Below are 18,844 nucleotides of genomic sequence, written 5' to 3'. Positions count from 1 at the left end.
TAGTCTCCTGAGGGAGAAATGGTGTTGTCAAGCCCTCATCACTAGTGTCTTGGTGTGTTTGGACCATGATAGTTTGTTGGTGATGTGGACACCAAGGAACTTGAAACTTTCAACCCGCTCCACTCTCGCCCCGTCGATGTGAATGTGGGCATATCCAGCCCTCCTTTTCCTGTAGTACACAATCAGCTCATTTGTCTTGCTCACATTTAGTTGTTGTCCTGGCAACCCTGGTGGGGTGCTCTCATATTATCTACCAACATAGACAGGGCTCTAACTCCTCTAGCTCCACAATGAAATAGGGTGCAGGCCGGCAGCAGGCTGTTAGCCAGCCTGCCACTAGCACAGTCAGTGTAGTCAGCTCAGCTATCCCCATTGAGACCGTGTCTGTGTCTCAACCTAGGATGGGCAAAACTAAACATGGTGGTGTTCACCTTAGAAATCTCACTAGGATAAAGACCTCCTCCATTCCTGCAATTATTGAAAGAGATTGTGATAACTCACATGTCAAAATAGGGCTACTTAATGTTAGATCCCTCACTTCAAAGGCAGTTATAGTCAATGAACTAATCACTGATCATAATCTTGATGTGATTGGCCTGACTGAAACATGGCTTAAGCCTGATGAATTTATTGTGTTAAATGAGGCCTCACCTCCTGGTTACACTAGTGACCATATCCCGCGTGCATCCCGCAAAGGCGGAGGTGTTGCTAATTTTTACAATAGCGAATTTCAATTTACAAAAAAAAAAGACGTTTTCGTCTTTTGAGCTTCTAGTCATGAAATGTATGCCGCCTACTCAATCACTTTTTATAGCTACTGTTTACAGGCCTCCTGGGCCATATACAGCGTTCCTCACTGAGTTCCCTGAATTCCTATCGGACCTTCTAGTCATAGCAGATAATTTTCTAATTTTTGGTGATTTTAATATTCACATGGAAAAGTCCACAGACCCACTCCAAAGGCTTTTGGAGCCATCATCGACTCATTGGGTTTGGTCCAACATGTCTCTGGACTTACTCACTGTCACAGTCATAATCTGGACCTAGTTTTGTCCCATGGAATAAATGTTGTGGATCTTAATGTTTTTCCTCATAATCCTGGAATATCGGACCACCATTTTATTACATTTGCAATCGCAACAAATAATTTGCTCAGACCCCAACCAAGGAGCATCAAAAGTTGTGCTGTAAATTCTCAGACAAACCAAAGATTCCTTGATGCCCTTCCAGACTCCCTCTGCCTACCCAAGGACATCTGTCACGTTCTGACCGACGTTCGTGTGTGTTTTCCTTGTTTTAGTGTTGGTCAGGACGTGAGCTGGGTGGGCAGACCGAGGCTCTGCATCTGTCCTCGTGCTCCTAGATCTTTGTGCTGCTTTTGATACCATCGATCACCACATTCTTTTGGAGAGATTGGAAACCCAAATTGGTCTGCACGGACAAGTTCTGGCCTGGTTTAGATCTTATCTGTCAGAAAGATATCAGTTTGTCTCTGTGAATGTTTTGTCCTCTGACAACCCAACTGTAAATTTCGGTGTTCCTCACAAGGTTCTGTTTTAGGACCACTATTGTTTTCACTATATATTTTCCCTCTTGGGGATGTCATTCGAAAACATAATGCTAACTTTCATTGCTATGCGGATGACACAAGGCTGTACATTTCAATGAAACATGGTTAAGCCCCAAAATTGCCCTCACTACAACCCTGTGTTTCAGACATAAGGAAGTGGATGGCAGCAAACTTTCTACTTTTAAACTCGGACAAAACAGAGTTGCTTGTTCTAGGTCCCAAGAAAAAAAGAGATCTTCTGTTGAATCTGAAAATTAATCTTGACGGTTGTACAGTCGTCTCAAATTTTAAAAAAGGACCTCGGCGTTACTCTGGACCCTGATCTCTCTTTTGACAAACATATCAAGACTGTTTCAAGGACAGCTTTTTTCCATCTAAGTGACATTGCAAAAATCAGAAACTTTCTGTCCAAAAATTATGCAGAAAAATGAATCCATGCTTTTGTTACTTCTAGGTTAGACTCCTGCAATGCTCTACTTTCCGGCTACCCAGATAAAGCACTAAATAAACTTCAGTTAGTGCTAACTACGGCTGCTAAAATCCTGACTAGAACCAAAAAATGTGATCCTTTACTCCAGTGCTAGCCTCCCTACACTGGCTTAGTGTTAAGGCAAGGGATGATTTCAAGGTTTTACTGCTACAAAGCAGTACATGGGCTTGCTCCTACCTATCTCTCTGATTTGGTCCTGCCGTAAATACATACACATACACGTACGCTACGGTCACAAGACACAGGCCTCCTAATTGGAGCTGGAGGCAGGGCTTTCTCCTATAGAGCTAACTTTTTATGGAATGGTCTGCCTACCCATGTGAGAGACGCAGACTCGGTCTCAACCTTTAAGTCTTTACCGCATACTCATCTCTTCATTGGGTCATATGATTGAGTGTAGTCTGGCCCAGGAGTGTGAAGGTGAACGGAAAGGCTCTGGAGCAACAAACCGCCCTTGCTGTCTCTGCCTGGCCGGTTCCCCTCTCTCCACAGTGACTCAGCCCCTATGACAGGGGCTGAGTCACTGGCTTACTGGTGTGCATCACTTGAGTGGGTTGAGTCACTGACGTGATCTTCCTGTCTGGGTTGTGGGCTGTGTGGGCTGTGCTTTGGCAAAGTGGGTGGGGTTATATCCTACCTGATTGGCCCTGTCCGGGGGTATCATCAGATGGGGCCACAGTGTCTCCTGACCCTTCCCGTCTCAGCCTCTAGTATTTATGCTGTAGTAGTTCATGTGTCGGGGAGCTAGGGTCAGTCAGTTATATCTGGAGAACTTCTCCTGTCTTATCTGGTGTCCTGTGTGAATTTAAGTATGCTCTCTCTAATTCTCTCTCTCGGAGGAGGACCTGAGCCCTAGGACCATGCCCCAGGACTACCTGGCATGATGACTCCTTGCTGTCCCCAGTCCACCTGGCCGTGCTGCTGCTCCAGTTTCAACTGTGTTGCCTGCGGCTATGGAACCCTGACCTCTTCACCAGGTGTGCTACCTGTCCCAGAGCTGCTGTTTTCAACTCTCCAGAGACAGCAGGAGCGGTAGAGATACTCTTAATGATCGGCTATGAAAAGCCAACTGACATTTACTCCTGAGGTGCTGACTTGTTGCATCCTCGACAACTACGGTGATTATTATTATTTGACCAAGCTGATAATTTATGAACATTTGAACATCTTGGCCATGTTCTGTTATAATCTCCACCCAGCACAGCCAGAAGAGGACTGGCCACCCCTCATAGCCTGGTTCCTCTCTAGGTTTCTACCTAGGTTTTGGCCTTTCTAAGAAGTTTTTCCTAGCCACCATGCTTCTACACCTATATTGCTTGCTGTTTGGGGTTTTAGGCTGGGTTTCTGTACAGCACTTTGAGATATCAGCTGATGTAAGAAGGGCTATATAAATGAAATGGGATTTGAACACACTGCCAGGTCTCCGACCTCCTCCCTATAGGCTGTCTAATTGTTGTCGGTGATCAGGCCTACCATTGTCGTGTCGTCAGAAAACTTAATGGTGGTGTTGGCGTCATGCTTGGCCACGCATTCGTGGGTGAACAGGGAGTACAGGAGGCGACTAAGGGCTCCCCCATGTTGAGGATCAGTGTGACACTTTAAAGACACTTTGTTGGTGTTTCCTTTATTTTGGCAGTTACCTGTACATGTGCGCGCTCACACAAATTAATCAGACATCTAACCCCCCATACAACTCCATTGTATACACAACTGTTCAGCTCAATTGAACTCCGTTTGTAAAACCAAGCTATGGGAACAGTGAATTCAGACCAAAGATAACACGTCCTATTGTCCACAAGGAACAGATATTGACAATGTGCGAGAGGATGGATCAAGACACAGTATGAGCAAACGAACATATACACACGATCACATGTTAATATGTTAGGGTCATTGTGCATGTGCGAGACAGATAGTTTGTACTGTAGAGTGAGTGTACTGTATGTATAATATTCGTATGTAGGGTATCTGCATGTATGCGTTTGTGTGCTGTACCTTGCTCATCCAGGACTTCCGCTTGCACATGGCTTTCCTCCTCTTGACCGCCTCCCACAGCCGTCTCTGCCCTATAGCGACACCCACGACAGAGAGAGGGAGGGAGCGAGAAGGATAATGTCACTGACTACGTAGACCAAGAATCAGAAACTACTTCTCCCAAACTACAGTGATATCACTATGGCATGTGATAGTGACAGTCATATTCAATTCATCATCATTCATTAATGTATGGGAAGCAGAGTGTTCTAAACCAAACATTGAGATGCTTACATAACAATCAGTGTTATGCTAATGCTAAACTCTCTGGACCTGTTCATATGTGAATATCCTATTCTATGCTGAACAAAAATATAAACGCAACAGGTCAAGTGTTGGTCCCATGTTTCATGAGCTGAAATAAAAGATTCCAGAAATGTTAAAATAAAAGATCCTAGAAAAAGCTAATTTCTCTCATATTGTGTCTACAAATTTGTTGAAATTTGCATTTCTCCTTTGCCAAGATAATCTATCCACCTGACAGGTGTGCCATATCAAGAAGCTGATTAAACAGCATGATCATTACCCAGGTGCAATATGTGCTAGGGCCAATAAAAGGCAACTCTAAAATGTGCAGTTTTGTCACAACAAAATGCCACAGATGTCTCAAGTTTTGAGGGAGCGTGCAATTGGCATGCCGACTGCAAGAATGCCCACCAGAGTTGTTGCCAGAGAATGTAAAGTTAATTTCTCTACCATAAGCCGCCTCCAAAATCATTTTAGAGAATTTGGCAGTAAGTCCAACCTGCCTCACAACCACAGACCATGTTTTACCACACCAGCCCAGGACCTCCACATCCAGCCTCTTCACCTGCGGGATGATCTGAGACCAGCCACCCAGACAGCTGATGAAACTGAGGAGTATTTCTGTCTGTAATAAAACCCTTTTGTGGGGGGAAACGGATTGGCTGGACCTGGCTCCCAAGTGGGTGGACCTATTACTGTGCCCCTGCCCATTCATGTGAAATCCATAAATTAGGGCCGACTGAATCAATTTTTATTGACTGATTTCCTTATATGAACTGTATCTTAGTAAAACAATTAAAATTGTTGCATGTTGCGTTTATACTTCAGGGTTGGCAAACCCTCTTCCTGGAAAGCAACTGGCAATGCAAGCTTTTGCTCCAACCCTGTTGTGCTGTAACTCCTTCAACTCAGCTAATCAAGGTCCTGGTCCGCTAATTAGTAGAATCAGGCAAGATTAGGGTTGTCGCAAAAGCTTCCAGAAGGGGTAGCCCTCTCGGAGGAGAGTTGGGCACCATTGCTGTACTTAATACGTAAGAAAAGCATCCCCTGTTCTGCACTGTTCTGTCCCTCCAGGATTCTGCTATATTTAGATGTAGCACTTCTGACATTTTGCATTGCAATTTGAGATGATTTTCTTCAAGTGATAGAGGAATTACTCCTATATGTTTATTACCCAATTCAATTAATACACTCAGCCCATTTCTAAGGATTTGTAAAATACTTATTTGCATAAAATGGGCGGAGACCAGTCTCAAAATCAAGCAATTGCGTTTATTCTCGAGAGTACTGAACATGATATAATATACAACAGGTTATAAACTGAAAATGACATCATTAGGTTTCAAACTGTCCCGTCCCTCCACCACTCCGGTACAATGGCAGTATAGTTCTCAAGCCTTCCTACATCGTCCTCCACTAGTTTAAATAATTTATGACTAGGCCAAGGTCTCCCTGTGTAGATAAGCATTCTAGCCAGTCTGACGATAAGTTCATTCGTTTCTACCAAGGAACAGACAGTCTGTTCTAATTCTTGATTATAATTACACACATTATATTCAGTACTAGGATTAAAATAAAATTCATACATCTTCACAGTAACATAATAGTATTCTGATTAGTCAGTCCTGATTGAAATGTATACATAGTTAGTCATTATTGATAAAAAATCCCTTAACATCAAGTTATTATGAAAATGCGCTGACGGGGGAAAGTTTTGTTGATGTGTGGCTTGATCGAACCATTTTATGCAGTGATTGTGCTGTGATTGGTTACAATTTGTGTAGTGCAGTGATCAAAGTTTTATTTGGTAATATTATTAAATACATTTGATTGATTGGGTATGTATTCTAAGTGGCATCCTAGTATGGATATTGGAATGTAGCCAACATACACTCTATACTAAACACCATTGACTCCAATGCATCCTAAAGTGAAGTTGGCAGGATGTCCTTTGAGTGGTGGACCAATCTTGATAAACATGGGAAACTGTTGAGTGTGAAAAACACAGGAGCTTTGCAGTTCTTGACATAAAACAGTGCGCCTGGCACATACTACCATACCCCATTCAAAGGCATTTAAATATTTTGTCTTACCCATTCACCCTGAATGGAACACATGGTTTAGTATAGAGTGTATGTTGGCTACATTCCAATGGGGTGGCAAGTAGCCTAGTGGTTAGAGTGTTGGACTAGTAACTGGAAAGTTGCAAGATCAATTCCCAGAGCTGACAAGGTAAAAATCTGTCATTCTGCCCTTGAACAAGGCAGTTAACCCACTGTTCCAAGGCCATAATTGAAAAGAAGAATTTGTCCTTAACTGACTTACCTAGTTAAATCAAATGTAAAAAAAAAGAATACAAATAAATACACCCATGTATCAATTGTCTCAAGGCTTAAAATTCCTTCTTTAACCTGACATCAATTTAACAAGTGACATAAATAAATTACTGTTGTAACAACATGTTTGACCATGACAAGTTTGCTCAATTTCCACATTATTGGTATGTATGCAGTGAACAGTTTACTTGAGGTTTAGTGAACGATTTGTCCCAAATACAATGCTTTCAGTTTTTGAACTATTTAGTTAACTTATTCCTTGCCACCCATTCTGAAACTAACTGCAACTATTTCTTAAGTGTTACAGTGAATGAAATCGCTGTAGTAGCTGATATTTTGTATACTCAATGTATATGAATGATTTACAACTTTCTTTTAAAGAATCAACTCACAGGCTGCAACTCTGAGCTCAGCTACAGACAATGTAAATGAAAGGAGTGAAAACCAGAAAAAAAAGAGAGAAAAAGGAGGACAATGGAAATCCGAGTGAGTAGAGAGGCATTGAGAGGGGGGCTTAGAGAGTGACAAATGGAAAGGAAGACTACTTGTTTTGCTCTCCCACTAATGTGCTTAAGGATGCACGCCCGTGTTAGGGGAAATTACATTTTAAGGGTGTACCGGTTAAATGTGAATTCTGAAAAGATATTAAGGGCATTCTTGATGGAAAGAAAATATCTGCTCTATTGATATTCTGTTTCACTTCCAAGTTTGTGTAACTCCACGACAAAAGAGTGGAATCTCGCCTAACAGAATACAGTTAGTTGGAACCACCTAGACTCTTCCTAGAGTTGGCCGTCCAGCCAAACTGAGCAATTGGGGGAGAAGGGCCTAGGTCAGGGAGGTGACCAAGAACCTGATGGTCACTGACAGAGCTCGAGAGTTCCTCTGTGGAGAACCTTCCAGAAGGACAAGCATCTCTGCTGCATTCGACCAATCAGGCCTTTATGGCAGTGGCCAGACGGAAGCCACTCCTAAGTAAAAGGCACATGAAGGCCTGCTTGGAGTTTGCCCAAAGGCACCTAAAGACTCCCAGACCATGAGAAATAAGATTCTCTGGTCTGATGAAACCAAGATTGAACTCTTTAGCCTGAAAGCCAAGCGTCACGTCTGGAGGAAACCTGACACCATCCCTACGAGGATGCACGGTGGTGGCAGCATCATGCTGTGGGAATGTTTTTCAGTGGCAGGGACTGGGAAACTAGTCAGGATTGAGGGAAAGATGAACGGAGCAAAGTACAGAGAGATCCCTTGTGAAAACCTGCTCCTGAGCGCTCACAACCTCAGATTGGTGCGAAGGTTCACCTTCCAACAGGAGAACGCACTAAGCACACAGCCAAGACAAAGCAGGATTGGCTTTGGGACAAGTCTCTGAATGCCCTTGAGTGGCCCAGCCAGAGCCTGGACTTGAACCCGATCGAACATCTCTGGAGAGACCTGAAAATAGCTGTGCAGCAACGCTCCCCATTCCAACCTGACAGAGCTTGAGAGGATCTGCAAAGAAGAATGGGAGAATCTCCCCAAATACAGGTGTGCCAAAAGTGTAATGTCATACCCTAGAAAACTCAATGCTGTAATCACTGCCAAAGGTGCTTCAACGCACTCAGACAAACCATCAAACCAGACAATGTCAATACAGGACCAAGATCGAATCTTCCTACACAGGCTCTGACACTCGTTGGACATCATGGATTACAAAGGGAATCCCAGCCGCGAGCTGTCTAGTGATGCGAGCCTACCAGACGAGCAAAATGCCTTCTATGCTCACTTCGAGGCTAGCAACACTGAACCATGCATGAGAGCACCAGCTGTTCCAGGCGATTGTGTGATCGCTCTCTTTGTAGTCGATGCTACTTACAGCTACCCCCCTAAATTTCTTTATTTCCGCCTGAAGACACGCCCAAATCTAACTGCCTGTAGCTCAGGCCCAGAACCAAGGATATGCATATTCTTGGTTTCATCTGAAAGAAAACACTCTGAAGTTCGTGTAAATGTGAATTGAATGTAGGAGAATGTAACACAATAGATCTGGTTTAGATAATACGATGAAAAACCCATAAGTATTTTCCACCATAATTTGCAAATAAATTTATAAAAAATCCTACAATGTGATTTTCTGGATTTTTTTCTCATTTTGTCTGTCATAGTTGAAGTGTACCTATGATGAAAATTACAGGCCTCTCTCATCTTTTTAAATGGGAGAACTTGCACAATTGGTGGCTGACTAAATACTTTTTTGCACTACTGTATATGGAGTACATGGAGCATATTATTATAGACCTGCTAGATCTGTCTCTATTATATTATGACAGACCAGCCTCATCTACTGTCTTTATTATTTTACAACAGACCAGCTGTATCTACTGTCTCCATTTCACTTTGGCCATTGTTGTGGGGCTGCCCTCCCCTCAACAGCCTCAAATAGGCTATTTCATGTAGGGGTGGGGTGGAGCGGCAGACACACGCATCCCGGCCATGCTCCCTCTAATCCACAATATGTATATATATACACACACAAATATAGGCTATGGGTCATACAAATACATGCAAACATAGGCTATGACCCTCTTTACGCCGGAGTTTACTACATGGGTTGGTCTTCCAACATATAACCATTACATATTGCCATTTACCTCAGCTCATTGGCTATCGACCAAGCCAGATTTCAAGACAATCAGTGGTCATTGGGTTAAAATACAGTCAAATCAACGAAACTGCGGTCATATCATTGGTGCACAATGATGTCATTACTTGTAGTCTTCAAATCGGTTTCTTTCAGTCAATACGTCCCGCGAAATGACCCATCACGTTTGGTTGTGTTACAAACAACCAGTTGATTGCAATGAAACCAAACATGACTGGAAAAGTTACGTTTAGAGTGTGTATTTACATCGAATGTATCATCAAAAATTTAATGGAGACGGAATTCATGACACAAGCGGTTCACAAAATGTTTCGTGTTAGGCTATAAAAATGCATTTTATCAAACAAAATAAAATTAATTGTGTAACAATGAGCATTGGGATAGCAAACAGAGGAAGATTGTCAAAGGTAAACTATTTATTTAATTGCAATTTGTGATTTTGTTACGCCTGTGCTGCTTGAGGGGCTCTGTCCTCAGATAATCGCATCGTATTCTTTCGCAGTAAATCCTTTTTTAAATCTGACAACGCAGTTGGATTAGCAAGATTCTAGGCTTTCGAAACACGTGAGAGACTTGTATTTTCATGAATGTTTAATATGACTATTTATGTAGCGATCACCGTATGTTGTCGAATTTAATCCCGCTAACGGGTTCGATGCGTAGAGAGGTTAACACCTTTAAACAGGTTAACATTCACTAGGCCGGGCAGATTACCAGCACGCGTACTCAGAGCATGCGCTGACCAGCTGGCAACTGTCCTCACTGAGATTTTCAACTTCTCCCTGACCCAGTCTCTAATACCTACGTTTCAAGCAGACCACCATAGTCTCTGTGCCCATGAATACCAAGATAATCGGTCTAAATGATCTGTAGCACTCACATCTGCAGCCATGAAATGCTTTGAAACGGTTGGTCATGGCTCACATCATCCCACATACCATGGACCCACTCTAATTTGCATACCGCCCCAACAGATCCATAGATGACGCAATCTCTGTTGCACACGCAAAAACACATCCGCCACGCTGACCCTCAACACAGGGGGCCGGGTCAGGGGTGCGTGCCTAGTCCCCTCTACTCCCTGTTCACCCACAACTGCACGACTCAAACACCATCATTAGGTTTGTAAACAACTACAGTGGTAGGCCTGATTACCGATCATGATGAGACAGTCTATAGTGGAGGTCAGAGACCTGGCACTGTGTTGCCTGGATAACAACCTCAACGTTAGCAAGGAACAGGAAACAGAGCACACCCCCATCCACATTAACTGGGCTGTTGTGGAGCAGGTCGAGAGCTTCAAGTTCCTTGGTGTCCAAATCTCTAAGGAATTAATATTGGTCTACACATACCAACAACAGAGTGAAGTGGGCACGACAACACCTCCTCCCCCTCAGGAGCCTGAAAATATTCGGCATGGGTCTTCAGATCCTCAAACAGTTCTACAGCTGCACCATTGACAGCATCTTGACTGGCTGCAACACCGCTGCTTGGCAACTGCTTGGCATCCGACTGCAAGGAACTACAGAGGGTAGTGCGTACGGCCCAGTACATCACTGCGGCCGAGCTCCCTGCCATCCAGGAGCTCTATACCAGGCGGTGTCAAGGGAAGTCCCTAAAAACGGTGAAAGACTCCAGCCACCCAAGTCATAGACCGTTCTCTCTCCTACTGCACGGCAAGCGGTATACATCAAGTCTGTAACAAACAGGACCCTGAACAGCTTCTACCCCCAAGCCATAAGACTGCTACATAGTTAGTTAAATCGTCAACCAATAGCTACCCAGACTCTCTGCGTTGACCCTTTTGGCACCAAATCTTTTCACTCTTCAGACACGCTGCTGTTGCTGTTTATTATCTATCCTGTTGCCTAGTCACTTTATCCCTACCCATATGTACACTGCATGACCAAAAGTATGTGGACACCTGCTCATCAAACATCTCATTCCAAAATCATGGGCATTAATATGGATTTGGTCCCTTGGTTGTTGCTATAACAGCCTCCACTCTTCTGGGAAGGCTGTCAACTAGATATTGGAACATTGCTGTGGGGACCTGCTTCCATTCAGCCACAATAACATTAGTGAGGTCAGGCATTGATGTCGCGCAATTAGACCTGGCTCGCAGCCGGCGTTCCAATTCATCCCAAAGGTGTTCAATGGGGTTGAGGTAAGGACTCTGTGCAGGCCACACCAATTTCGACAAAGCATCTCTGAATGGACAACACTTTGTGCAAGGAGGCATTGTAATGCTTAAACAAGAAAGGGCCTTCCCCAAACTGTTGCCACAAAGTTGGAAGCACAGAATTTTCTAGAATGTCATTGTACGCTGTAGCGTTAAGATTTCCCTTCACTGGAACAAAGGGGCCTAGCCTGAACCATGAAAAAATTCCCCATTACCATTATTCCTCCTCCACACCAAGACAGTCGTGAAGAGGGCACAACAAAACCTTTACTTCCTCAGGAGTCTGAAAAGATTTGGCATGGGTCCCCAGATCCTCAAAAAGTTATACAGCGGCACCATCGAGAGCATCCTGACAGGTTGCATCACCGCCTGGTATGGCAACTGCTCGGCATCTGACCGCAAGGCGCTACAGAGGGTAGTGCGTACAGCCCAGTACATCACCGGGGCCAAGCCTCCTGTAATCCAGGACCTATTCAATAGGCGGTGTCAGAGGAAAGGCCATCAAATTATCAGAGATTCCAGTCACCCAAGTCATAGACTTGTTTTCTCACCTACCGCGCGGCAAGCAGTACCGGAGCGCCAAGTATAGGACCAAAAGGCTCCTTAAACAGCTTCTACCCCAAAGCCAAAAGACTGCTGAACAATTAGTCAAATGGCTAACGGACATTACATTGACACCCCCCTCCCATTTGTTTTGTACACTGCTGCTACTTGCTGTTCATTATCTATGCACAGTCACTTCACCCCTACATACATGTAGAAATTACCTCAAATAACCTGTACCAACCCACACACTCGGTACCAGTACCCCCTCTATGTAGCCTCGTTATTGTTATGTTATTTTGTTACTTTATAATATATTTTTTATTTTAGTTTATTTGGTAAATATTGTCAACTCTTCTTGAACTTCAATGTTGGTTAAAGGCTTGTAAGTAAGCATTTCATGTTAAGGTCTACTCTTGTTGTATTAGGCACATGTGACAAATAAAGTTTGATTTGATTTGAAAGGTGGCATCCTATGACGATGCCATGTTGAAAGTCACTGAGCTCTTCGGTCAGGCCATTCTCCTGCCAATGTCTGTCTATGGAGATTGCATGGCTGTGTGCTCGATTTTAGACACCTGTCCACATACGTTTGTATATGTAGTGTATCTATCTCAATTACATTGTACCCCTGAACATCGACTTGGTACTGGTACCCTGTGTATATAGCCAAGTTATGTTACTTGTTGTGTATTTATTCCTTGTGTTATTGTTTTTATATTTTTTCTCTCTGCATTATTGGGAAGGGCCCGTAAGTAAGCAATTCACTGTCTACACCTGTTGTTTACGAAGCATGTGACAAATACAAAATATTATATGACAGAGCAGAGAGAGGACAGAAAGAGAGTGGCCTACTGAAGACAAAGCTTCTCTTTGGCAGCAGGGCTCCTTGAGATATCACAATATGGTTTATAGATTTGTTGTTTGCCTCCCAAATGTTATTGTAATAATGTATCGCACTTCTGTTGACTGACTGCTGCTTTGGATGAAGGCATCAGATAAATAACCATAAAATATTGTTACCATTCGAATGCTAACTAGAGGGAGAAGTTATTTGTTTTATTTGTTTATTCGACAGGGACCATGTACAAACATTGCACCAGTTTTAGCTACATAGCCAAATGTAATCTGCAGTCCAATATACTAGCTGAAGTATCCTTAGATTTAAACATCCAAAAAAGCTTTAGTCTTAAGATTGACTCATTATGGTACTCTGCTAGCCATTGTTTAATACTGAACAAAAATGTAAAAAGTAACATGCAACAATTTAAAAGATTTCCCCACAAAAGGACCTTATTACAGACAGAAATACTCCTCAGCACCCCGTCCTCCCCCATCTGACGATCCCGCAGGTGCAGAAGCCGGATGTGGAGGTCCTGGGCTGGTGTGGTTACACATGGTGTGCAGTTGTGAGACCGGTTGGACGTATTGCCAAATTCTCTAAAACGATGTTGGAGGCGGCTTATGGTAGAGAAATTAACATTACATTTTCTGGAAACAGCTCTGGTGGACATTCCTGCATTCAGCATAATAATTGCACTCAAAACTTGAGACATCTGTTGCATTGTGTTGTGTGACAAAACGGCACATTTTAGAGTGGCCTTTTATTGTCCCTAGCACAAGGTGCAGTTGTGTAATGATCGTGCAGTTTAATTAGCTTATTGATATGCCACACCGGTTAGGTGAATGGATTATCTTGCCAAAGGATAAAATGCTCACTAACAGGGAAGTAACATATTCAAGCACAAGATGTGAGAGAAATAATATTTTTGTGTGTATGGAAACCAGCACTTTACATGTTGCGTTTACATTTTTGTTTAGTGTAGTTTCCCCTGCCTTGCATTTCCCTACTTCTTCCTAAGGCTGCCATTCATTCCCTTGGTTGGTTGTGTGCCTGGCACGCACTGGAGGCAAAAGGCCCTAACACACTGGTATAACCCAGAGATTAACACCAGCATATGTCCTTTTGTTTTACTGGTGGTGGCATTTTGGAAGGCTATGGTCGAGCCCCTTCCCTTTACACAAACACACACACACAGGCTCACACACACACACACACACACTGGCTCACACACACACACACACTGGCTCACACACAGACACACACTGGCTCACACACACACACACACTGGCTCACAGACACACTGTCTCACACACACACACACACTGGCTCACACACTGGCTCACACACACACACACACACACACACACACACACACACACACACACACACACACACACACACACTGGCTCACACACACACACACTGGCTCACACACACACACACTGGCTCACACACACACACACACACACACTGGCTCACACACACACACACTGGCTCACACACACACACACACTGGCTCACACACACACACACACACTGGCTCACACACACAGTCTCACACACTGGCTCACACACACACACTGGCTCACACACACACACACACACACTGTCTCACACACACACACACACACTGGCTCACACACACACACACACTGGCTCACACACACACACACACTGTCTCACACACACACACACATTGGCTCACACACACACACACTGGCTCACACACACACACACTGGCTCACACACACACACACACTGGCTCACACACACACACACTGGCTCACACACACACACTGGCTCACACACACACACACACATTGGCTCACACACACACACACTGGCTCACACACACACGCACTGGCTCACACACACACACACACTGGCTCACACACACACACACTGGCTCACACACACACACACACACTGTCTCACACACACACACACACACACACACTGGCTCACACACACACACACACACACACACACACACACACACACACACACTGGCTCACACACACTGGCTCACACACACACACACACACACACACACACACTGGCTCACACACACACACACACACACACACACACACACACACACTGGCTCACACACACACACCGAATCAAAGTTTCAGCAGTATTTGGACAGTGACACATTTGTTGTTGTTTTGGCTCTGTACTCCAAGACTTTGGATTTGAAATTATGAGGTTATATTTTCGGGAATTTTCATCCATATCGGGTAAACTGTTTCGAAATTAAAGCACTTTTTGTACATAGTCCCCTCCTTTTAGGGGACCAAAAGTCTTTTGCTATTCAAACAACAGGCATGGCAGTGCCACTCATAGTCCTAGGTATACCAAGAGACATATGAAACTATTTTAAACACAGAATAACAAAATACAAAATGAACAAGGGCTAAGGTGTTTGAGTGTAATCATGTTGGCCATATTGGATTTAGAATAAAATGGATTCCTACCAGTCTTTGCATGCATGAATGAGTGGCTGAAATTCATTTAAAAAATTAAACTTTACAGGTGATTTAACCTCCATCAAATGTTATTATGGCAGCAATATTTGACTTTGGACACCATATTGGATTTGAGAAAAAATATAAAATATCTGTGATTGCCCCTGTAATTAGGGGCTAAATACACAAAACCCTTCTAATGAAACCTGGACCCCAAAATTGGATTTCGATGTCTGAGCCCACTTGGTTACCTTGGAACCAATAACAATAGCCACAAAATATTTTAAAAATGTGTAACTGTATGCATTCAGCAGTGAATGACAGCACAATTGCCTTGGAAAGTGGTCAATTGAACATCTACCAAAAAGAGAAGTTAACATTCACCATAAATATTTATAGTTTATATTTATGCTTATTGTATCTGTGTGTTTACAGGTTTATATTTCCAAAATGCTTTAAGATACTGTAATGTTGTTTATTTCTGTATGTAGAGCAGCCAATTGACTACTTGTACTAAACATTTTTGCCATATCAGAGCTTGCGATATTAGGTAACGTGAGCTTATGTGTCCCACTCCCCCTCCAGCCAGGTATTATTCTGTGCTGTTTGAGGTAAGGGGGTGTGTCACAATATATATAAATGTTACAACCTTTGCAGTAAAAAAAACACTCTGGGTAGGGGTATCTAAAAGAAAAATGTGGACACACACACACACACACACTTGGTTGGGGCCTCACCTTATATACACAAACAAATACTACATTAATGCACTTGGACGAAAAATGCACAGCATGAATGCGCACACAATCCACCCCCACTGTAAAACTCACCGGGCCGCCCCATGCCGACCTTCTCCAGGTCCTCGTTCTTGACGTAGTCAAAGTGGGAGAGTCGCGTCACGTTGAGGTCGTCGCGGATACGCAGGAAGTACTGCTGCAGCTGCACCTCGTTCAGCAGCTCCAAGAGCCATTCTGTGCCCTCCTCCGACTGCATATTACTGCCGAGCTTCTGGATAACACAAACGAAAAATGGAGGAGAAACCGGGTTTAAACATTGAGCCATTATGTGCCCTCCTCGCACGCATGCACCCATTACCTGTACAAAAAACAAACACTCAAAACTAGAAGACTACACAACCTCTTCACAGTCAGACACAGATACAGCAATTTACCACACCAGTCGTCGTCCGCCCGTTGTCCCCCCCCCAAGAATACACTAGAACTGTCATAGATTGGTAGACAGACACATCAGTACACATAGACACAGGAAAAGAAAACGAGCATCTGCTGTCCAGATGATACACAACAGGCTTCACAGTAGGGTATGTGAAGCCTGTTGTGTATCATCTGGACAGCAGATGCTCGTTTTCACAGCTCATCAGATTGTACTATGATGTACTGTAGGCCTGCCGACATTACATCCCTCAAAAGTCCCAGTCAATCTATCCAAACAGACAATCTATCCAGATATCCAATCTATCCAAACAGTTGATGCCCTTTTCATAATTCTCAAACATACCATGCATAGAATCAAATCAAATCAAATTTTATTTGTCACACATACACATGGTTAGCAGATGTTAATGCGAGTGTAGCGAAATGCTTGTGCTTCTAGTTCCGACAATGCAGTAATAACCAACAAGTAATCTATTAACAATTCCTAAACTACTGTCTTATACACAGTGTAAGGGGATAAAGAATATGTACATAAGGATATATGAATGAGTGATGGTACAGAGCAGCATAGGCAAGATACAGTAGATGGTATCGAGTACAGTATATACATATGAGATGAGTATGTAAACAAAGTGGCATAGTTAAAGTGGCTAGTGATACATGTATTACATAAGGATGCAGTCGATGATATAGAGTACAGTATATACGTATGCATATGAGATGAATAATGTAGGGTAAGTAACATTATATAAGGTAGCATTGTTTAAAGTGGCTAGTGATATATTTACATCATTTCCCATCAATTCCCATTATTAAAGTGGCTGGAGTTGAGTCAGTGTCAGTGTGTTGGCAGCAGCCACTCAATGTTAGTGGTGGCTGTTTAACAGTCTGATGGCCTTGAGATAGAAGTTGTTTTTCAGTCTCTTGTTCCCAGCTTTGATGCACCTGTACTGACCTCGCCTTCGGGATGATAGCGGGGTGAACAGGCAGTGGCTCGGGTGGTTGATGTCCTTGATGATCTTTATGGCCTTCCTGTAACATCGGGTGGTGTAGGTGTCCTGGAGGGCAGGTAGTTTGCCCCCGGTGATGCGTTGTGCAGACCTCACTACCCTCTGGAGAGCCTTACGGTTGAGGGCGGAGCAGTTGCTACGGGCAGTAGTCGTTTAGCTCAGTTACCTTAGCTTTCTTGGGAACAGGAACAATGGTGGCCCTCTTGAAGCATGTGGGAACAGCAGACTGGTATAGGGATTGATTGAATATGTCCGTAAAACACACCAGCCAGCTGGTCTGCGCATGCTCTGAGGGCGCGGCTGGGGATGCCGTCTGGGCCTGCAGCCTTGCGAGGGTTAACACGTTTAAATGTTTTACTCACCTCGGCTGCAGTGAAGGAGAGACCGCATGTTTCCGTTGCAGTCCGTGTCAGTGGCACTGTATTGTCCTCAAAGTGGGCAAAAAAGTTATTTAGTCTGCCTGGGAGCAAGACATCCTGGTCCGTGACTGGGCTGGATTTCTTCCTGTAGTCCGTGATTGACTGTAGACCCTGCCACATGCCTCTTGTGTCTGAGCCGTTGAATTGAGATTCTACTTTCTCTCTGTACTGACGCTTAGCTTGTTTGATAGCCTTACGGAGGGAATAGCTGCACTGTTTGGTATTCAGTCATGTTACCAGACACCTTGCCCTGATTAAAAGCAGTGGTTCGCACTTTCAGTTTCACGCGAATGCTGCCATCAATCCACGGTTTCTGGTTAGGGAATGTTTTAATCGTTGCTATGGGAACGACATCTTCAATGCACATTCTAATGAACTCGGACACCGAATCAGCGTATTCGTCAATGTTGTTATCTGACGCAATACGAAACATGTCCCAGTCCACGTGATGGAAGCAGTCTTGGAGTGTGGAGTCAGCTTGGTCGGACCAGCGTTGGACAGACCTCAGCGTGGGAGCTTCTTTTTTTAGTTTTTGTCTGTAGGCAGGTATCAGCAAAATGGAGTCGTGGTCAACTTTTCCGAAAGGGGGCGGGGCAGGGCCTTATATGCGTCGCGGAAGTTAGAGTAACAGTGATCCAAGGTTTTTCCACCCCTGGTTGCGCAATCGATATGCTGATAAAATTTAGGGAGTCTTGTTTTCAGATTAGCCTTGTTAAAATCCCCAGCAACAATGAATGCAGCCTCCGGATAAATGGTTTCCAGTTTGCAAAGAGTTAAATAAAGTTCGTTCAGAGCCATCGATGTGTCTGCTTGGGGTGGGATATATACGGCTGTGATTATAATCGAAGAGAATTCTCTTGGTAGATAATGCGGTCTACATTTGATT

The 18,844-nt window shown here is 43.7% G+C and overlaps 1 protein-coding gene across 2 annotated transcripts in view; it reads right to left on the bottom strand.

Moving 5' to 3' along the window:
* The window catches only part of LOC135516445 (activated CDC42 kinase 1-like), a 112,815-nt gene that overhangs the window by 36,626 nt on the left and 57,345 nt on the right, over positions 1-18,844 (bottom strand). For both annotated transcript variants that reach the window (XM_064940774.1, XM_064940782.1), the window contains exons 2-3: positions 16,185-16,362; positions 4,056-4,126 (exon numbers count right to left, since the gene is read on the bottom strand). In XM_064940774.1, coding sequence (XP_064796846.1) covers positions 4,056-4,126; positions 16,185-16,362 — 249 coding nt within the window. The remainder of the gene's footprint in view (positions 1-4,055; positions 4,127-16,184; positions 16,363-18,844) is intronic.

This window comes from Oncorhynchus masou, chromosome 3 (genome assembly GCF_036934945.1).
Source record: "Oncorhynchus masou masou isolate Uvic2021 chromosome 3, UVic_Omas_1.1, whole genome shotgun sequence".
NCBI lineage: Eukaryota > Metazoa > Chordata > Actinopteri > Salmoniformes > Salmonidae > Oncorhynchus > Oncorhynchus masou.
Note: the sequence above shows the minus strand (reverse complement) of the source record. Positions and strands in the feature narration are given on the sequence as shown.